General features: G+C 43.6%; 1 protein-coding gene across 10 annotated transcripts; it reads right to left on the reverse strand.

Moving 5' to 3' along the window:
* Positions 1-9,259: 9,259 nt before the first annotated feature.
* Positions 9,260-22,443, reverse strand: LOC127067030 (LIM/homeobox protein Lhx2-like). Of its 10 annotated transcripts, none has more exons than XM_051001491.1 (6): positions 22,226-22,440; positions 19,107-20,312; positions 16,568-16,741; positions 15,956-16,188; positions 11,138-11,373; positions 9,260-10,813 (listed from the first exon to the last, which is right to left on the reverse strand). In XM_051001491.1, the coding sequence occupies exons 2-6, from the start codon at positions 19,385-19,387 to the stop codon at positions 10,559-10,561; spliced, it is 1,179 nt and encodes a 392-aa protein (XP_050857448.1). In that variant the 5' UTR covers positions 19,388-20,312; positions 22,226-22,440; the 3' UTR covers positions 9,260-10,558. The 10 variants fall into 10 exon arrangements, with proteins under 10 accessions (XP_050857448.1, XP_050857445.1, XP_050857442.1 ...); XM_051001488.1 differs by having other exon boundaries at positions 19,107-19,423; positions 21,310-22,440; XM_051001485.1 differs by having other exon boundaries at positions 21,310-22,440.
* Between the last annotated feature and the right edge of the window lie 273 nt (positions 22,444-22,716).

Here is a 22,716-nt window from a genome sequence, read left to right on the forward strand (position 1 = left end):
AATCGTGTTCTGTGTTGTCTGTCGAAGCATCGTTTTCGGTTTTCCCTTCGTCTCGGCTTTAATTCTCCTAAGGTCTATCCTTAAGCAGTTTTCTCGCATAAATCGAACTTGTATCGTTCGTGTAGAAAGGAACGACGACGTTCAGTCCATCTTATTCCGGATAAGTACGAAGCTCGTGGCGCGGAATTTAAATTGGATTTGTTTTTCGTTCCTGACGGACGAGCAGGTCTTTGCTTCGGTAGCTTCTCTCTCTCTCTCTCTCTCTCTCTTTTTCTCTCTCTTTCATTCACTCATCGTTTCTCTCGATAGAGAAACGACATTGTACAGGTGGCTCGTTCGAACGCGTCCTACAAAGTTACAGAATATATATGATCGTTTATCGTTTATTTTCCCTCAAGAGAAAAGAAAAAGGAAAAAAAAAAGAAAAAGAAAGAGAAAAAGGAAATACGAACGTGTACTATCTATCGAGTCTCGTAACTTTCGTATTCTATGTCTTTCCCTCGAATTTTCGTAAAACCGACTCCAAAAGATTCATATTCCTTTTTCGGCATCCTCTGAGGAAAGTCCAAAAGTTATAGGAAAAGGCGTGTTGTGGGCGTGGCTCGTAGCTCATCGTCCGATTGAGTTATAGCGCGTTAAGAGGACCCGAAACTTGGGACCGAGACGACGATGCTCGATCTAAAACCGGCAGCCGAGAGCGAATCTCCCCCTTTCTTTTCCTTTTTTTTTTTGTTCTCTCCCCTCTTACTCACTGTTCCTTTCTAAACATCGCGAAGGAAAGGGAAAAGGGCCGGAGGCGGGATGAAATTAGCGATGGACCGTGGCTACTCGTGGCTGAACCCTGAAAGGTAGAAGCAAGAAGTAAAAGAAGAAAAGGAATAAGAATGAGAATGAGAAGAGGAAGAAGAAGAAAAATAAGAAATGGCTTTGCGACGAGACGATAGACGACGATTTTAAAGGCGTCTATCGTGTCCTTACACGAGAAATGTAATTTATCTTAAGAACTATGAAAAGTAGTTTCATTGGGAAAAGAGAGAAACATATCGCTGTTTCGCGATACGAGACACGCTTGCCGTTGGCTATACTCATCCTTTCCCTCTCTATCTCTATCTCTTTTCCTCTTTCTCTTTCTCTTCTCTCTCTCTCTCTCTCTCTCTCTCTCTCTCTCTCTCTCTCTCTCTCTCTCTCTCGAACGCGTGTGAGAGGAGGAGCTACGTAGTTGAACGCGGCGTTGCTTGAAAAACACCCTGTAGACACGGGGGACACGGTCACTGCCGGCTTATCAACCGATCGGAAGTAAATCTCTCGGGCGCTGTCAGGGAGCGTTCGACAGGCGCGATAGCGAATTAACTTGGAGGTAAATGGTGCCTCCTACGAGGAGATTCCAATTGACGAAATTTCTTCCAGGACATTCCGGATTTCGCGATAGGAAGGAGGCCGGTCGTCCCTGCCCCTCTCTTTTTTTTCTCTCTCTCTCTCTTTCTATTTCTTTCTGTCTTTCTCTGTTCTCTCTGTAAGTCGAAAGAAAGGCTTCTCTCGCGAGAATCGCCGTACATTCTTCTTCTTTTCCTTTCTCTTAGATCCGCTTGGTACGATCGTCCGAGTAGCAAAGTCTTTACTCGGCCAAATTCTCTTTTTCTCTTCCCTCTTACAAAGGGCAATTATAGAGAGAGGGTGAAAAAGCTGACTTTCTTTTTCGCGTACGTCCACTTTGACGCTTTTTCCGTGGACATTGTGTGAAAGCGCTCGTAAAAAAAGAGAAAGAGAGAGAGAGAGCGTGAGAGTATGTGAAAGAACAGGAGAAAGAGAAAGAGAGAGAGTGAGAGAGAATAATGTCGCGAGAGAGGGTAAAAGAAAAGAAATTCAATTTGCATTGGCCGCCATTCTTTAGGTCCTTTGAATTCCCGTCGCTATAGCGACCTTTGTCCGGATCGTGCCACAATGGCTACTATCCTCTCCCTTAACTCTCTCTCTTTCCGCGCTCTCTCTTCCTGGAGAGAAACCGTCGCAAACAAAGAATCCTCCCTGCGCCCCCAGTGAGAAAAGGGCCAAAAAGACGAAAAAGGTCGATACACGAATAAGCGATGCGCAGCTCGGATAATCCGAGAAAAAAGACCGCGAAACGTGAACTCGCACTGCGCCTCCTCCTTCTCCACCTCCTCCTCCTCATCCTCCTCTTTTTCCTCTTCCTCTTCTTTCTCATCCTCTCTACCATCGCCTGCTATCGACGTACCTATGGTTAGGAGATAGGAAATTCTCGTATGTACAGGGTGGATCCGCCAAAAAGCTCTCCTCTCGTTTGTAGAATCTCTTGGAGATCGGGGTTGGTCCTTGTAAGTACCTAAGTTAAATAAAACTGCATTCGATGCGATGCGATGCGATACGATACGATACGATACGATACGATACGATACGATAGGATGCAATGCGATGCAATGTGATGCGATGGATCGGATCGAAGTTGTTTCGTTTTTTGTTGAGCGTCTCAAAAACTCGCGAATTTCGGTGAAATCTCTTTCGATTCAGGTCGATGCTCGGACTCGATGTGATTGCATTGAAAAATTTGTTCTGCGGTACGTTCGCGAATGAAAGTCGATCGGCAAGTGACTCGTTAAAAAGGGAGTGAATCGGAGAGTTCGATATATATCGCGAACTTGTGGCAATCCTATCGATAACTCACCGACGAGTTTCTCTTTTCTCTCTTTTTCTCACTCTGTCTCTTTCTCCCTTTCCCTCTCCCTCTCTGTCTCTCTCTGTCTCCGATTATCGCGGTTCCATGTTAGGATTTACGCTCCCCACAAACCGTCCCCTCGATGCCACGCAACTATTGCGAAATATTCGACGGGTGGAGAAACAGGAGGAGGAGGAGGAGGAGGGGGAGGGAGCGAGAACAAGGAGGAGGAAGGAAGAGGAGACGGTCGAGGATGGCGAAGGGTGGATTCGTGGGGACAAAGGAAACAAAGCGAGCGGCGTGACTGTGATAGCCAATGGGAGTTCCGTGCGAGGGGACATCGGGACCGAATCAGTTTATGCGCGACAGGTTCTGGAAAGAGAGAAAAAGAGATGGAAATCGGGAGAGCGAAAAGGTAGAAAAAGAGAGAAAGAGTGGATAAGAGAAAGAGAGGTAAGGGCCAACCAGACCGTACAGTTTGCCAACTCTCCAACCTTCTGCTTCGCCGCCATGGAGAGACATTATTTACAACGGAGTCCGTGGTAGACAATGCCGAGATACCCGCGGCCATCTTTCCTTCCTTTTCTGTTCTCCATATGCAACAGCATCTGCTCCGGCCATCCCGTCGACCCTCTTCTCGTACCGAGGAACACAAGTGAGGAGTACCAACCGCGCGTACTACTACCTTTACCTCTATACTCTGCGTCTTTTCCCTTTTCTTCGAAAGAATCCTATCGCAATGTCGAGACATCGAAGGTAACCGCGAACGGCTACTACCAACGTAGTCGCTATCATTATCATAAACTCGCGGACTGCGTATCGGGACTCTAGCTATGGAAAGGGAGGAGGGTATGCACGGGGATGTGTCTTACGTGGCCGTTTTATACCGGGTGTCGGAGCTCTCCTCCTCGTAACTCCTTAGAACGGGTCGAACTCGTTGCAGAGAAGCGTAACCCAAATTCCATGGATACCGAGCCTCCTCCCTATGTCCCTTCGATTTCCGACGGATCAATCGAGCCCCTCGGATAAAACTATAGTACTTCTCTCGTATACCTACCTACTACCTATCCATCCTTCGCTTTCTCGTTTTTATATCGTTTTTACCATGACCGACATCATCGTTTTACGAAACGTCTCTCCAGGGACGCCATCTTAGTTTCCTAAAGGAGACACTACCGGTGACAGCACGGCCCGATCTTAGCGCCTCCATTCACAGCAGATGTTGTCGATCTTTTCAATATTTTTTATCGTCTAGTGAAAGTCGCGAAAGCCAACGTTGTCTTTGCCATCTTTCTCTCATTTTTCTTCTTTTCACTTATTTATTTATTTATCTTTTTTCTCATTTCTTTCCATTTTCGTAAAAAGAATAATCGATAGAGGTATTCCTTATGAAAATTCATCAAAGGTTATAAAAGATTCATGAATAGAAAAGTATAGAGGATCGATCGATCAAAGTAGGAAGGCAAAGTCCTTCCACGTCTTTGAAATTCCGGCCATTTCAAGACGCTCGATAAAATGGACGAATCCTCGAGCGAGTCGTTCGTTTTTTTTATCTTACCGAACGACGACGACAAAAGCTGGAAAGGAAGGGAAGGTATAAAATAAGAAGAAAAAGGGACAACGAATAGATCTCTCGATGCTACGTAAGATACATATACAAGATGGAAGCGATCGGTGTTGAATAATATTTGATTCGAACGTTTAATTATTACCTGGCTAAATAATTAATTACCATTAAAAAAATTGTTATCGGCTACGTTGGACCATTGGTGCCGATAAAAACAAAAGCGCATCCTTAATTAACAATAAATTATTATACAATCTTAATCTCAAGATCGCGTAAACGACCGTAAACATTCAAACACCGACGCAAGTGAAAAGAGTCGGTATTATATTATAGTTAGCTCGAAACCGGTGGTAGGTCCACCGTTCGATTCGGAGTTGGGTAGAAAAAGTGCACGGTGTAGGTTTTCTTGCCTCCGAATATACACGAATAACGCGTGCCTCTGTCACCCTCTCGGCAGCCATCTGCCGTCGTCGCGAGGCCGTGTCCGGCAGCTTCCGCCGGGGCAAAGAGCGCAATCGAATCGACCGAGGAGTCTTATCTCGCGCGTCAAGGGCGACCAGGAGAAGGGAGAAAGGGAGAGAGAGAGAGAGAGAGAGAGAGAGAGAGAGAAAGAGAGGAGGCCCTTTGCTCGGTATATCGGCGGAAGCGTTGTGCGTCCATCCGCGCAATGGCGGTGGAGAGAAGTGCGCCGGTAGCAGCTGGCTCGTTGCTGCCCTTCTTGTTCTCATTCCTTCTCTTTCGCTCTCTCTCTCTCTCTCTCTCTCTCTCTCTCTCTGTCTCTCTATTTCTCTTTTTCTCTTTCTCTCTTTCTTAAGCACGGAGTGCGTACTTGTATACACAAGTACATTCATATATACATGGATACATACGTATATACACATATAAATAAATAAATATATATATACATACATAGATACGTACGTACATACATACATATAGAATCGCGACAAGGTGCGTGCGTATCCAGTTGGCGAAAGACGATCGCTGGAGCTTGGTCTGCAAGAACAGCCGCCCCAATAAAAACTCTTCGAAGCTTCTCTCAGTCTTCCTCGTCGTAGTCGTCGTAGTCGTCGCCGTCGTCATCGTCGTCGTCGTCCTCCTCGTTCTTCTCTTTCTCTACTTCTTCCTCGTCGTCGTCGTCGTCGTCGTCGTCGTCGTCGTAGCGACGAGAGAACGAACGAAATCGTACGTCGCGTCGCGTTGAAAAGAAGAGAGAGAGAAAGAGAGAGAGAGAGAGAGAGAAACGAAGAAGTATAAAGGTAGAAGAACGACTCTCTATCGTGTTCTCTCTTTCGCCCTCTTTTATTTGAGTATACGTATGTCTCTCTCTCTCCTTCTCTTTTTCTTTTTCTGTTTCTGTCTTTCTCTCACCCTTTCAAAAGGAGTCGGGCGCGGTCCACGTTCCACGACGTTTGACAGAACAAAAGACTATCGACCGAAGCCAGTGAGGAGGAGGAGGAGGGGGAGGGAGAGGGGGAGGGGGAGGAGGAGGAGTCCTTCCTCTTCCCTCGAAAATAGCCTTCTACGACGACCCACCACCGACCGGCACCCTTCGACTATCGTCTTTCTTCTTTTCTTTTCTTTTCTTTTCTCTCCTTCTCTCTTTTTTTCTTTCTCTTCCTTATAGAAGCAATATAGCGCGCAAAGAGAGAGGGAGAACGTGGAAAGAGAAGGCGGATCTCGAACTACGAACGCCATACGTGCGCGAGCGCGCACTCCATCGCGTACAAATTACCGAAAATTGGTCCACTTTTTTAAGCTTGAACTCGCTTCGACACCGTTCTCGCTCAACGAAAAATCTTTCACGTCCTTCTTTATTTTTCTTTTCTTTTTCTTTTTCAGATATCTACTTTTCCTTTTGTTCGTCTTGCCACCGTTCAGTTCCACCCCCACTTCGTCGACTACCGGTCTTAGTCCGTTAGGGACCTTTGAAATTGGATAAGGTGGTCAATTGATGATTTCGCGAATGGTCTGATCTTAATGAAATACGAAAGAATCCAGATTTTCGTAAGAACGAAACCGTAAACAGATAACGGTCCTCCTTCCTCCTTGATCTTTCGAAGAATTCCCGTTCGTGTCAATAATCCGTTTATTGGCGCAAAAAAGTTTATAACAAAAAGGGGACGACTGCTCGGTGTCGTTCCAAGGAGAGTTATTCCTTTAGAAAGAAACAAAGAACGAGAGAGAAAGAGAGAGAGAGAGAGAAAGAAAGAAAGAGATCCGGTATTCCCGTTAATTATTATCGCTAAGAGAAAAACTTCGAGCCGATATCGAAGGGCAAATCATTTAACGAGGGCAAAGAACGTAAAAGAAAACTACAATATTGACAAAGATAGTTGCTGCAATGAACAAACGCGTAAACACACGTATTCCTTACTTACGCGTAAACACGCGTACATACCTAAACGTAACACACGTACCTACTTACTTATAGATACGAATGAAAACAAATACGAGTCCAACTTTTTGCATTGTTCAACTAATACTTACCTAATATTTCAGTCAGTCTTATTTCGTCTATCGAGGACGCGTGTTACCCGAGTGTTTCTCATTAGATTCAAAAGTCCTTCGTTATCCGGGACAGTTGGACGCCCTCGCGTGCGATTTAACGACGCTTAGCTAATTAACGTAAAATTCAATCGGTCATGCAGCACGGCCTCTCTCTTTTCTTCCTTCTTCAACTTGCTCGCGGCGCAACCTGTTACTCTTTCTTCCATCCCTCTTCTTCTTTTTCTTTTTCTTATTTTTCTTATTCTTACTCTTCTTCTTCATCTTCTTCTTCTTCTTCTTCTTCTACTTCTTCTTCTTCTTCTTTCTTCTTTTCCAATAAGAAAAGGAAGAAAGAACAGAAGTAGATATCAGAGAGCTTATCTCGTCGAAGCAGTTATCCCCTTGGCAAAGGTCGGCCGATTTCCACGGACAAATGAAGTTGACTCTGGCAAAGCTTGTTGGACTACAGCCGTAAACAGCCATGTAACCATTCGAAAAGGAAACGGCCAGTGAAACGCCCCCGCACGATCTTACCTACGTACCTAAGTACGTACATACATACATACATATACATACATACGTTTCAAAGGCGAGTCTACGAAGGATTCTCACGATCAGCCAATGAGAAGGTGGATAGAAAGGGAGCCGCAGGGCTAGCGCGATCTTCAAACGAATCGTCTGCTTCTCTCTCACTCTCTCAACTTATACATATATATATATATATATATAAACGTTCACTTTTCTCGATACTCTAAGAAAAAAAAAGAGAACAAAAGAGAAAGAGAGAGAAGAAAGAAAAAGTAAACTTAATCTCGCGTTATGCGCGAATAACGGAGAGAAAGATGGAACGAACGTTTGTAATAGTATACGTGTTACACCGACTAGCTGATATTTTGAGGCCTCGGGAGGACCAACGGCCATTGTATATCCGCGCGCGCTCATTAAATATTAACGAGAGTCTCAATTTCTTCATTCGTTGATGAGTCGCCGCGCGCCATCCGAACCCGCATATAGATTGAAAATTAACTTATATGAGCGCCGACAAAATATATACCTTAGGTATGCGGCCCTGCCAGTAAGATGGTACGAACGCGCGTGCGCGAGCGTTCAGCCGAGCCCCTTTGCACTTATACGACTTTCGGAGCTACGATTTACACACGATGGTCGTCTTCTCCTCATGTTGGTATAAGCTTCTCTAAGTAGGATGCTTTTCTTTTTTCTTTCTTTCTTTTTTTTTCTTTTTCTTTCTCTTTTTCTTGTATGTGTGTGTGTGTGTGTGTGTGTGTGTTTTGTTTTATTCTTTCTCTCCTTCTCTCGTTTCTTCGATTTTTCTCTTTCTGTCCTTCGTCTTTCTTTTTTCTTTAGCTCTTTTCCGATCTACACACCGCCACGCGATGCATCTCACTCTCTCTCTTTCTCTCTACCTCTCTTTCTCACGTTCATTCGCGAACGTGAAATCCTTAAATACCTAATTTGATGCTAATTAGAACTCAAGCTGTTGTACTTGCGTACCTTGTGGTCACGCGTACGATATTTTTCTTTTTTTTTTTTTTGAAAATAGTCTGATAACCGATACATTCTCTCTTTCTCTTTTTCTTCTTCACAAAACTATGTATAAGTAGTTTGTAATCATTCGATCATCGTTCGATAAGGATCGTAATACCAAATACCAAAAGGGATAGAAATAAAGGAAAAGATAGAAAAAAGTTAGTCAGGACGCATTTATATATACGTATCTATTTATTATTATTATTATTATTATTATTATTATTATTATTATTATTATTATTATTATTATTATTATTATTATTATTAATATTATTATTAATGTTATTAATATTATTATTAATATTATATTATTATTATTATTATGTGTTATAATTATTATTGTTATTAATAATATTAATATTATTATTACTATTATTATTAATATTATTATTATTATTATTATTATTATTATTATTATTATTATATGATAATAGTTGCACTCGAAGGTAGCACATTAATTTTTTGTCTATACAATTTTTTTCTTTTTTGTTTTTTTTTTTTAATTTTTTTATTTTTTCGTTAACCATATCTCATAACTGGTTCACCTTTTTTACGAAGTTGTTTAGACGCACATTAAATCGTCGCTATGCTACGCGTAAGTAAATACCTAAAACGCGATTGAAATTTGGCTGTTTTTAATCGATGCAAGAAACATTATCGAACCGTGAGTAAAAACAAATTATCGTATTGTAGATTTGTTTTTTTTACTCTCGGCATCTTTGCTTCCGTCATTGATTAAAACGCCTGAATCTTCTGCACGTTAACGCGTAAGTTTCCATAAATTTTCTTTTTTTCGCTTCTAATATACATCAACTGTTTCAGCAGTGGTCAGAGCCGTAAGTTCGGATTCAAAGAAAGACCTGGAATGTGGACGCTTCCTCGAAACGTCGATCGATATAGTATATCGTTGAATCGATAAATCGAGTCTTCGATTTATGCAAGATAAGATCGAGAAATTTCTCTTCTACTGCTACTTCTTCTTCTTCTTTATTTTCTCGTTTCTTCCAACGCGATTTGAAACGCCGGAAGTATAGAACGATCGACGATCGAGAAATGTCTGACGGGTTATTGCCGACGATTTTCTTGAAAAAATATATCGCGCGTTATCTCTTGAATTCGAACGGCTCGTGGAATCTTTCTAATCTTATTGTTAGCAGCTACACTTTGGCACGAGGAGAGGAACGCTGTTAAGACTTTTCTTTTCTAAATTAACGGTCGTCCGTTATTTATCAAAAGATTCTTTTTTTTCTTTCTTTCTTTCTTTCTCTTTTTCTTTTTTCTTTTCTTTTTCGATCTCGTTAGTCTCGTCTTCGTCGCATTTACTTTTGTGTCTTTTTCCCTCTTTTTATCTTTCCTTCTATAATATCTTGTCTCTTATCGATTTTCACTTTTCAACTATCACGTTCGTCCGATTGTATCTAACATACGTTCTCGACGTTCTCTCGAACAATGCTCGTAACGAGGGAAAAGGGAAAGAAAAGAAAAAAAAAGAAAAGAAAAGAAAAGAAAAGAAAAGAAAGAAAAAGAAAAGAAAAAAAAAAGAAGACGAGAAGAAAAATCGGAAAGAGAAAAAAATTCGTGATATCTTTTTATCGATTGGTGTACGTAAGTGAGTACTTAGTTACAAACCGTAGATAATCGAATTTCATATTAATTAAGAACGATTAATTAAAATTAATTATCGCGATGGAGGAACACTCTCGTGATGTATTAGATAATAATCGGAATAATAATATCGAGATCCTACTCGAGAATATTCATCGATGGATCGTTAATCGCTTTCTAATGACGTTTCTCTCGCACAGCTACGTTAGTACGTTTCTCCTCGAGAGAGGTGGGGGAGGGTGGACTATCGTTTAGAAACCCTTTGGTAATCTGAATGTGCATGGAACTATGGTTATTATCACTTATTTTTTAAAGCTAATCTCTTTTCTCTTCTATACGATTTTCCAAGTCGACGATTAGACTTCTCTCTCTCTCTCTCTCTCTCTCTCTCTCTCTTTCTCTCTCTCTTGCTCTTGTATTTCTAACGAAGATCAAGTTCATCGTTAGTTTTTATTTCCCTTTGAATATTTAGAATTTATATTCGAATTAGTCGAATGATAATAAAGCAAGGATTTCATCGACGTTGCTACGCCGTTATTCTCACGAACCCTCACAAACTTGACGAGAATGTCATCTCGTAATAAGAAAAAAGAGAAGTCCGTATCTTCCTTGGCGTCTTCTCATCCAAGATGGCTGGAGAGGGTACTATAACCGTCTTCCTCCATCTCAAGCCGTCGTCAGTAGAGATCGGAAAAAGAGACCTGAGAGGAAACACCAGAATGCAAATGATGAAGGGCGTGCAGTTCCTCCATCGAGGTCGAGGGCATGCTGTTACTGTCGCCTAGGATGCTAACGGTTGGTGCGACGTTTGGCGAACCTGCTGTACTCGATGACACCGGCGTACCAGGACAGCCAACGTTACTACTCGCTCCGCTACCCTCTTGCCTCATCATATTCCGCCGCCATTTTGCGCGTGCGTTTTGGAACCATACCTGTGTATAAAGTGTTATATCTACAAATGTCGACTAATCCGAGTTAAAGAATTTACTTTTTTCTTCATAAGGACGATATCAAAATCTACAGAATGAAATTTATCGATGAGGATTTCAATCGGTAGAAATTCTTCCTTCGCACGTTTGTTCTAAACCGCTTTTATTCCGAGTTGAAAAGAAAAGAAAAGAAATGTAACGCTTGGAGATATTTTTCTCCTTCTTATTATTAGTATTTCGATATCCTCCCAATTTTTCATTTCGTCCGCCCTTCGATCGGGTTGAGAAAATACGGACGTACCGCAAACGCGATCGTCCCCTTCTCACCTGAAGCACCCTCTTCGAGAGACCCGTCTTCTGTGCCAATTGCTTGAGATCTTTCGCATCTGGATTCTGATTTATGGCGAAGTAGTTCTTCATCGTTCTCAGTTGATGATGCTTGAAGCTCGTACGCATGCGTTTAGTTCTTTGGCTCTGATGAACGGGCCCGGGCGAGCCTACGGATGCGTCGTATGCTGCGAGCGATTCCATCGACGAGGATAACTCGGTCGGATGTAGAAGTTCTGAAACAACGAGACGGACAACAAGATGCTTTCTCAATCAATCATTGGCTCGACCGATTATCCTATACCTATGATTTTCTATCTGAACTTTTTTTTGCTATATACAGATAATCTAATCGTTTCCACATTAATGACCGATCATATGAAAAAAATCAAACTTATACTCGCACGACGCTCTTCTACTTACTCGCTAAGATACCGTGGGAAGATATGAATGAAGACTTGTTTAGAGATAGATAATTATATCTACGTATGCCATTGGATATCAATTGAATATTAATTTCGATTGGAAATATCTTTCAGACCTGTTCGTTCCATTTACCCTTAACGTTTATTCCTTTTGAAAAATCGAGCCGATCCAATCGAATTTAAAAGAAAGAAGGAAGGAAAGAAGGAAGAAAGGAAGGAAGGAAGGAAAGAAGGAAGATGGAAATCGTCGACGAAGTTGAATCTGGAACGGCGATTGGTAGTCGCATAAATCCGTTGGATGGGATTGAAACCGGTCGACGACGTCGCGAAACCGTATTTTCTCTCTTCTCAAAGCGAAGAAAGACTTCGGCCGATCGAACGAATTCATTTTTCCGTCGAACGTGCTCCGTCGTCGAACGGGACAAGGCAAAAAAGTATGTAGGTATCGAGGGAGCAGGAACGACGAGAGAGGAGGGGGGTAGGAGGCAAGGTAGATGGGGTGGTAGAGTGGAGTAAGAAGAAGAAGAAGAAGAAGAAGAAGAGGAGGAGGAGGAGGAGAAGGAGGAGAAAGAGAAAGAGGAGGAAGAGAGTCCGCGTTCTGTGCCATCGAAGAGAGTCGCGATTGTTGCGCGCCGGCGGAGCGAAGAAACGTATCCAATAAATAAGACGACGAGGGTAACCATTGAATTCGATCGAGAGAAAGAACGGGTTCCAACGACGACGACGACGACGACGACGACGACGACGACGACGACGACGACGACGAAGAGATAGCTCGTGGTGGTGCTGATGCTGTTGCTGCTGGTGGTGATGGTGGCCTCGGCCACGAAGGGCTCGGCTCTGTGGAGGGTTCGGTGGGAGCAGGATGGCAAGATGGCAGGAGGGGAAGGCGGTAGTAGGCTATCCCAGAAGTAAATCCCCGAGCACGTATCCGCCATTACTGTTTATTGTTCCGAACTTCCATTCCCTTGCGTTCGACGATCTCCAAGCATCGCGAAAGGGAGATAGAGAGAGAGAGAGAGAGAGAGAGAGAGAGAGAGAGAGAGAGAGAGAGAGAGAGAGAGGAAGAGGTGAATGATCTACTATCCTTTTTCTTTTTTCCATTTACGAATCGAGCGCGAAATTTTCGAAAGCTGTAATGTTCTATATTCTTCTCGTGTTCTACTCGCGATCCTACGTGAGAGAAAGGGGAAGCCGAAAGGACGCGAAGATTTCACGGTTCGAGAATGAGATTACAATTTGTCAAGACGGAGGTTAGAAGGGCGCAAAGGAGAAAGCGGTAAAAGGTAGATACGAGAAAGAGAAAGAAAAAGAGAGAAAGAGAGAGAGAGAGAGAGAGAAGAGATAGAAGAGAGAACGGTAGAGGGTATAAAAAAAAAGTTGAAGGAGCCGGCATTGTGGACGGCCGGCCATTCTGCTGGCAGTGGCCACGTATTGGCCGCGACAGCATTCTTTTCCGGCCAGATCGGCCAATCGATGCATCTCCGTGCCGATACCCATCTGTCACTGTCCGCGTATGCCCCCTAGCCGTTTTCTGTCTCTTTCTCTCTCTCTCTCTCTCTTTCCCTCTCTGTCTCTCTATCGTTCTTCGTTTCTTCTTCTTCTTCCTCCTCTTCTTCTTCTTTAGCCAAGCGTAACCGCGTGCAAACGGTCGTAGACGTATGCGAGCGAAATCTGTTTAGATCGACGATGTGCTCGTTCATCGAGATAGAGATAGAGAAAGAAAGAGAGAGAAAGATATATATATATATATATATATATATATATATATATATACATATACTGCGCTGGTATGCGAGAAAGAAAGAAGGAAAAAAGTATCAAGAGTCGTCGTAGATTCGCGATTAAGGAGACGAGACTCGATCGGTCGATAAATCGTTTTCTCTCTCATTCTCTCTCTCTCTCTCTCTTTCTATCTCTAGGAAGAATGCACGAGCTCCGATCGGTCCGATCCATCGATCGATCGATCGATCGAGCTTCCCCTAGTCGATATTATTTTTCTTCCTTCTCGCGTTTTCGGCGAATTTCACGTGGTACGGGAAAAACGTCATCCATCCGCCGGATTGTATGTAAGTAAGCGTCTTTAACGACGTTAATGGTTTCCCTGGACTCACTGATTTTTATCGTAAACGCGAATGGATTTACTCTCTCTTCTTCCATTGCCGAGAATGGCCGAGGCGAAGATGGAGAGAAAAACGAAAGCGTTTCGTGGCGAGTTGTGTTGTCGGCCCCGTTGCGTAAGCGACGTTCCATGCTCGATCAAGTAGAAAATCTTTACCAAACAAGTTGTGCGTCGTGTAAGATAGATTTCTTTCTTTCTTTTTTTTTCTACCGTTCTTTCCTTCTTTCCTTCCTTCTTGATTTTGTTTTACTTTCTTTTTCTTTCCTCTTCTCTTCGCTTCTCTACTTTTTTCTTTCCTGTTTTTCTTCCTCCTCTTAATACGTAAGAGATGATTAGATCACCGAAGGTGCGAATTTCTTAACGACCTTGAAGTAGAGGAAAAGAACTTTGCTTGGTGGGGGCGGAGCAAGGGGTAGGGAGAGACTAAGAGGGAGGGAGGGAAGGGGTAGATGGCAAAAGAGAAGAAGAACGATACCATCCATCCTTCTCGATTCTTTCGATCTATCGCGGGAACGTCGACGCGTTTTCAAGGATTTTGCCGACCGTCGAGAATCAGGGGAGACGTCCAGACGGGATAATTCGAAATCTCTCGAACGAGGCAAAAAGTGTCCCAATTATATATAAGGACAATAAAACGGCGGGAGAAGAGTCCTGACGGGGACCAGTCGGCCGGTTCCCACCCTGTCTCTTTCTCTCTTTATCTGTTTCTCTCTCTCTCTTTCTCTCTCTTACACACACACACAGACAAATACAGATATACACAGACATACGCGCTCTCTTTCTCCTTTGCTCTTTCTCTTTCTCCTTAAGCCGCACCAGGGAGAACTTCATGGACGATTTTATGGCTGTTGGTCGTAAATTCCAACCGGTAGTTCAAGGAGCGATCCTCTGCTCTGATCGCACGTCGATTATAAAATAACTGAGAATCACGCGTACTTACGTACTTACGTACGTCTCTTCTCACGAGCGAGACTCTAAACTCGAGCGTAGTCGAATTTCCTTCCGTCGTTTCGTGAAATCGTTAAGACATGAAATGTAGGCAATCGAACGAAGGAAATCGAGGCAAGATTCTTCTATGCGAGGAAGACGAGGAGATATTTTCATCGTTAATTTATTTGGAAGTTGAAAGCTCTGCGAAAGAAAGAAAAAATGAAAGAAAGAAGGACAACGAATAAAGTAGAACAGCGTGGGATCGTGCAATTCGTCGGACGACTAGGTCTCAAGAAAAAAGAAAAAGGATACATACAAAAAATGTTTGAAAGACAGAAAAGAAAATAAACAAAAGCAAACAAATAACTGAATGAATGAATAAATAAATAAATAAATAAACGAGCGAATAAATGAAATAAACAAAAAAAAATGAAACAATGCCAGTGGCTTGGTTGGAAAACGTACGGAGAGAGACGAGCGTTTCAAAGACGAAATATAAAGAATTAAAAATGCGATTCATTCGACGCAACGAGATTAAAGAGCATATCCGCCGAGTGGAATCGTAGAAACAGCTGCGTAGCGTGCGAGAATTTATTTAAAGAATTCCGCTGTGTCGAAGAGAGAAAAAAAGAGAGAGAGAGAGAGAGAGAGAGAGAGAAAGAGAAAAAAGGGAGAGTAAAGAATGGCGCACGGTTAACGAGGCAAGTGCGAACGAATCTCACGATTCGTACTTGCCGATTCTCGAAAGCTCGTGCAAATGTTTGCGCGCCTAAGGAACGAGCCATTATGCTCATTGCTCGGCAAATAATGCAACTCCCTCGACTAACCTGCTCGACTAAGCGAACGAACGATAGAGTGGATACGAAAGCGGGAGGAAGAAGGAGAGAGAGAGAGAGAGAGAGAGACAGACTCGACGTGGATAGAGTGCGTACCTACCACGTGTTCCTATAGTTTTAAGGACGATGTTTGAAGGCAACTACCATCCCCTTCCCTACGTATCGCGCCCTTCTACCAACCCCTCGTCACAGTTTACCATCCGGTCCAATTAGGGTATCCCTCTTTAATATCGACATCTACGACGATTAGGTCGTCGCGAAACTTTCGTCGTTACGTCATCGTTGCATAATCTCTCGACGATTATCAAACGTATTTGCTTGGATTGTTTATCGTTGTAATATCGTTAAATGGAAGGAACGGTCCGTTTGATTCCATTTTTGCTTACTAATAATAATATACATATATATATATATATATGTATGTATGTATGTATGTATGTGTATATATTGTGCATATATAAGGGATTAGGCGAGAGATCGCAGAGATGGTCGCAGATTCGCTCACCCAGCGCTCCGGCGGCCAGCCTCATTGTTACAGGAAGCTCGGACCCGGTGACTTCGGATAGCTTCCTCTTCCTTGGCCTTCCCTTTTGTACCGTCCCCGAGGACGCGATCGGGCTCTGCTCGGCCGTGCTGTAATAAGCCGGAAGCGGCGAGACTCCTGGCGAACCGATGTCTTCGATGCTGCCAGTACCGCTTCCGTAATCCCCGGCGCAGCAAAGCAACTCGTAGTGCGGTCTTGGGATCGACGAGCTCGTCATTCGTGAACCTTGCTGTCGAGTATTCGATTCGCGAGCCTTTTCGTTATCTTACCGAGTTCGTTCGACGAGACTGATCGCCAAACTTTTTATATATACTCTTCCTTATATTTTCCATTGATATTAATCACGTGGAAAAGTATGAATCGAAATAACGATCGACGAAACGAATATACGATTTCATACTCGAAAATACGAGAATGATCGATCAATCCGTTAAGACGATCGACGCCGAGCGTCGTGCGATCACATAACGATCGGGCCGTGTCTCCGATCTACGTCGTTCTCGTCGATCGAACTCGTTGATAACAAAGAGACGGCCTTTGGATAACGCTAATCATCGGGCTCGTATTTCTCACCTACAATATACCAAGCCGTCTCTCTGGCCAAAATGATCGCCTTTGTTCAAAGCTGTACCGCAGGAGGCGCAATTAAAGCAGGTCACGTGGTAGACCAGATCCCTTGCTCTCATCACCAGCTCCGACGGGAAGATACCCTCACGACATCGAGAACATCTCGATACGGAGAACAGTCTGAAAAGCGATTTTTTTATAAAAACGTCATTCATCATTGTTATCGTTGTTGTTTGTACTACTGTCCTTGTTTTCTTCCGTCGTCTTATTCGAATCTTTACGACCTTTCGAATTGTAGGAAATGAGGAAAGAACAAAAACAAAAGGAAAATTAAAACTTATTTGAGCCGTCGATATCGAAATACGTATTGAGACAACGCGATGAAGATCCCTTCGGATTATTGCTACATCGAACACGACGGAGTTATAGACGAAGGAAGATGTCCCTGTCGAGAGGAACGTATTTATCGTACAATGGTTAATATTTCATACGTCCTGTAAGATATATGAGATCATAGTTTAGCCCATCTGCATTGTACGCGTCCCTGTTATGCAGTCGTGCGTTCAACGTCGTTCGATAATATCGCGTGAATTGCCTGCGACATCTTGATAACGATCTTAACGAAAAAGAAAAAAGATTAATAAGAAAGAAATTACATAAAGGATAATAATTTTTTATTTAACGAACTCCCTTCGGAGTCTTCATTTTCGTATCGTTAAAAATTCACACGTAGGATTTTTCGTTTTTTATATTGGAAAAGTATTAAACGTCGGTGGATGAAAAAAGCAACAAAGAGAAAAAAGACTACAAAACATACAAAACAAGAAATCCTCATCCGATTTAGAAGTTATTCGTAATGAAGATTTAAAGTTTCACGAGTGTTTTTTTTTTTTAAACGAGTACGAGCGTCAGTGTATATACCTGAAAGAGTAGTTTTGGAATCACAGAGCTGGGTCGGTTTTACGGATTGTACCACTCATGCATCCGTCATGCGTGTGACCTCCAGCATTCGAAACGGTGCACACCAAAATTGGTACACAACGAACGATCTCGCGTACGTATACGCGTATGGCCTCGTAAATAGAAGAAGGCTAGACTAGATAGGAAGAGAGCCGAGCCTTGGCGGTGTCCATATCGCGTAGCAACGATCGAAACGTAGGAAGGCACGCGTTATAGTTTCCGAAGCGCGAAAAACGGAAAGAGAAAGAGACGGAGACGGAGAGAAAGAAAGAGAGAGAGAGAGAGAGAGACAGAGAAACGGAGAAGAAACGGCAAAGAGAAAGAGGGTGAGAGAGAGGGAGAGAGAGAGACAAAGGGGGTGGCCTGGATCTGGATCGTTGCATATTGCATGGGAGGCCGTTCTGTTCTTCCCTAACGAAGCAGAAACTACCGGAGAGATACTACCGGACGTTCTTCTTCCTCCCTTGCGTGGAATCCTGGATATATTATCGCGTAAGTACAACCTTATTGTGGCATAACAACAATAAGGACAACAAAAATCGGAGGAAGAATCAGAAGAATAATAGTCACCGCGATCGAATCTTTGTTGGACGTAACAATTCAACGTTCGATGAATTTGTAAAAAATATTTTTTTTATGAAATCTCAAATGTCTTGCTATATAAGATTTCCATTGACTATCGCAAAGATCTACAATGTCGGATTTTTTTCGTTTAGCAAGTATCGTAAAAAAAATGGAGACACTGCACCGAGAATATAAGATTTCGTTAGCGACTCGTCTGATCTGGATATTCCGAATCTACTTGACCCAAGTGTATCCACTTTCTTCGTGAGAGGAAACAAAGGAAAGCAGAGAAGTCGCTCATGGAAACATTATACGGCGAATTATCGAGGATAATGGTTCGCGAAGGCGATGTAAGATTCAGCCCGGTCCCATTCTTCTTTCTCTCTTTCCTTTCGCCGTTCCTGTTTTCTACGTATACCTTCGCATTTCAGTATTTATTGGGGTAGCATCGAATTTGCATAGGAGCGTCACTTCTGTCCCACACCCGTAAGTCCCCAAAGCCCGGTTCCCACCTCCTACCGGAGTTCTACCGTCTTCGACTTACTCCGGACCACACAAAATCTATACTAATGGCTGTCTCTAGGGTGCGGTTGCTATCGAGCCGGAGTCCGAACCTTAAATTCCGCGCGCGTTCGATGATATACACTTCGATAAAGGAAATCTAGCTCCTTGGAACTTTCTTTTCATCTTTAAATCCTTATTAAATCGATCGATATCTCGATATCGAGAAACGAACGCGTTCCGATGATGGCCTGAGTATTATTAGATGAACTCCTCGATCGAACAAACTGATCACGTTCGCAGACTTATTTCCACGGGGAGAGAAGACGTTTATCTTCTTCTCGAGTTCTAAATAACGATGATAAATCAAAAAAGCAATATCTTAGGCGAGGGAAGCATGCCATAAAAATCATGCCTGTACGTACTTAGTACATACGTCTACATATTCCATTTTGACTTTCGAACGATTTTACGAACATAGAAGCGATGTAATCTTCTTAGCCATGGGGAATACGCTAACCTGTAGTAATCCTCTTTGCAGTATATGTTGCCGTCCCTCGCGAAGCAAGTACGTTCGCCTGCGAGAGGCATCCGGCAATTGCAGCAACGAAGACAACCGCAGTGCCAGGCACGATCGGCAGCCCTTAGGTACCAACGCTCGGCTATCTCCCTTCCGCAGCCACCGCAGCCAAGGGTGCTTTCCGAGCTGTTGCTCTCCGCCGTGCCAACCGGACGGTTGCTGTTCACGGCACCATCCCCAGCAGGGGGAGTACTACTTCCACAGCCGACTTCCTTCAGCATCTCGCCATGACCCAGCGCTGTCTCCGCCAGTACATTCTGCGAACACGATCAACGACATCGCCGATCCTTTTTTCCCTTTTTCTTTTCTTTTTTCTTTTCTCTTTTTTTTTTTTTTTATTTTTTCTCTCTTTCTTTTCTCTCTTTCATCATTCAATTTTATCATCCGTTTTATTATTCGACTCTATAGTTTCCCGATACACTCATCGAAGACTACCACACGCGTATTACATTGTATTTATTTATTTTTTTTTTCTTTTTTACATTCATTTTCGAGCTTTACTCTCAACATATATTTGCAATCGATATCGACTATACTGGAAAAACCAATGATACGTAGAGAGAGGACGGTAGGCTCGTATACCGATCTCAGATATTATTACACCCAACGAATAAATACATATATATATTTTTTTTATATATATATATTTTTCTTTTTTTTTCTTCTTTCTTTTTCGCGCACCAGAAAAATATTATCGAGCTTTTTCTACGTTAACATCCTCTCCCTAAAGGTTGAGCCGTGTCAAGGACTGGAACCCTCGAAGAAACGGCTTACAGCAAACGACTACGTTCATTCAGGACACAACTTCTTAGTAGCACACGCAAGAACCAATGAATGAAAACAATTCGTGACTGCTGTCCCGTTAATGAATGACTCCCGGGGTAGAGGTTTCTCTTTCTCTCTTTCTCTTTCTCGTACACTCGCTTGTTCGTTCGTCCGCTCGCTCGTTCGCTCGCTCGCTCGCTCGCTCGCTTGCTTGCTTGCTCGTTCGTTCGTTCGTACGTTCGCTCGTTCGCTCAGTTTCGAATCGGCCGCGAGCTAATTAGTAGAACCTTGCGGATCGCCACAATAACTCAACGTCCTTTACGAGCGCCGGCTGCACGTGATTTCCGCGAGTTAAATGGAAGGTGACATTGCCTGGAATCACTGTACACCTTGTTACGAAGCTGACGCCTTCCGCCGAGAAAGAGAGAGAGAGAGAAAGAGAGAGAGAGAGAGAGAGAGAGAGAGAGAGAGAGAGAGAAGGAGAGAGAAGGAGAGAAAGAGAGAGAGAAAGAGAGATAAAGAGAATTCTTTTTTCTCTTTTTACTTTCCTCTTTTCTTTTTAATTGCTTTTTTTTTTATCTTTTCGACAGGTGTTGCTCGATAATGTGAAACGATGAAAGAGAGAGAAAGAGATAAAGAGAAAGAGAGAAAGAGAGAGAGAGAGAGAAAGAGAGAGAAAGAGAAAGAGAGAGATAATTCGTCGTAAATTAAACGACGACGTTAATAAAAGAAAAAAATATCTTGGATGACAAGTGGATATTCCAAGATACTCGAATAAGAGAAATCACGTTGGATAGATCTAATCATTAATCCTGTTTGGTCATGATTATCCGTTCGCGAAATCACCGTTACTCAGGAAAAAGGGAAAAACGAAGGATAAAGAAAAGCTGTTTGGACACGGTTGTCAAGGACTTTTAGGCAGGGAGAGTCGAGATCTCTGGTTTTCTGGGAAGTAGGACGAGTAGTTCGTGCCTTCGTTCCATGTCACACTTCGTCCTGGATTCTCTCTGTCAGTCCCCGGCGTAAAAGCAGCCCTCGGTCTCGAGAAATTTTAATGATCGTCGGCTTCTCTTCCGATGCGTTCTTACCTACCTGAGCTCGGTTAACCAGCTGGAAACGCGGCGGTGGATTCCGCCGGTTCTCTTGCCGCCGTTGATGCTGTCGTCCGACGCTCCGATCGTGTCGTTGCAGAAGGAGAGAGAGAGAGAGAGAGAGAGAGAGAGATAAAGAAAGAGAGAGAGAGAGAGAGAGAGCGCGACGTGGTCGATCGACGCGAATTTATCCTTCCGATAAATCACGAAGAGCTCTCGAAGAAGTAGAAGAGAAGAAGAAGAAGAAGAAGAAGAAGAAAAAGAAAAAGAAAAAGAAGAAAAAGAACCTTAGCCTCTCCGGTATGAGTTCAAAGGCAGCGTCAAGACACACGTCGTAAGAAAAATCTCTTCGATGCAAGAAGATAATCGAGATCGTTCTTGGACTACGTCAACGCCGATTTTGAATTCGAACTCAGCACGGTGACTTCTCTTTGGCAGTAGAAACGTAAGCAAGTTCTTCCGTCGGTCACGTAGTCGAATCGATAGCATCGTCGTATGTACGTCGTCGTTCACAAGATTCTCTTAGATAGAAACGAAAGTGTTAAACCATTCTTCGTTGCTAGCAGGAAAACACTATCCGGGTTAAGACTTGGCACGATCGTAGAGCGAGTATATTCTTCTTTAGTTGAGAGCGCAGGATCGATCACCCTCGCGTTGCTTTCACACGATCCTTTCTTTGTTTTGTTTTTTTTTCTCTTCCCCTCTCTTTCTTTCTTTCTTTCTTTTTTCTTTTTTTTTCCTTCTCTCCTTTTTTCGTCTAGAACAACGATCACTTGCGATCGAACTGCAATCACCGTGGGACGGAGGAGGAAGGGTGGTTAAAGGTTTGTTCGAAGAGGATGGAACGGAAGGAAAGAACTGAAAGAAGGCGCGTTGGACAAAGAGGAGTCGCGTCGGTACGAAGAGGAGAAAGAAGAGGAGATGTGGAGAAAGAGGAGGAGGAGGAGGAGGAGGAGGAGGAGGAGGAGGAGGAGGAAGAAGAGGTGGTGGAGGAGGAGGTGGAGGAGAAGGAGGAAGAGGAAGAGCAGGAAGAAGAAGAAGAAGAAGAGAGAAGAGAGATGAGAGAAGTAACGATAGCGCGAAACGCGACCGAAGTCAGGGATTCAGGAGGGTGTGAGCAAGCAAGCAAGCAAGCAAGCAAGCAAGCGAACGAGCGAGCGAGCGAGCGAGCGAGCGAGTAAACGAACGAACAAACGAACGAACGAGCACGCGCGCGCACGCGTTACGAGATAGGAAAAGTCCTGGTGTGAAACTTTGCGAAGTCTGCTGGTGGTCGCGCACGCGAGGGAAACCGCTATCCGCCGTCGCTTTCGTTAATATTACGATCCTGGCCTGGGCAGGCCGTCGTGGCCCAGGGCCGGACGTCAAGAGGAGAGAAAAGAGGGCTCGACGTTCCCCGACGGTGCCGCCGTTCTTGAATATTACGCAAAGTTCAGGGGTGGGGTTCGCCGGACGACGATTCGGAGGGGATGCGGAGACGCTTCGGGAAGCTTCGCGTTTGCGCCCTACGTATTAGTTGACTCGCGTTTGCGCGTACCCAGCCTCCTCACTGCATATTTATCTCTTTCTCTCTCTCTTTCTCTCTCTCTCTCTCTCTCTCTCTCTCTCTGTGTATCTATCTCTGTCTCTGTCTCTGTCCTTTTCTTTCTCTCTTCCTCTCGAACATCGAGCAGCAGCAGCGACGGTAGCCGGCT

The sequence above is a fragment of the Vespula vulgaris genome, chromosome 10 (genome assembly GCF_905475345.1).
Source record: "Vespula vulgaris chromosome 10, iyVesVulg1.1, whole genome shotgun sequence".
NCBI lineage: Eukaryota > Metazoa > Arthropoda > Insecta > Hymenoptera > Vespidae > Vespula > Vespula vulgaris.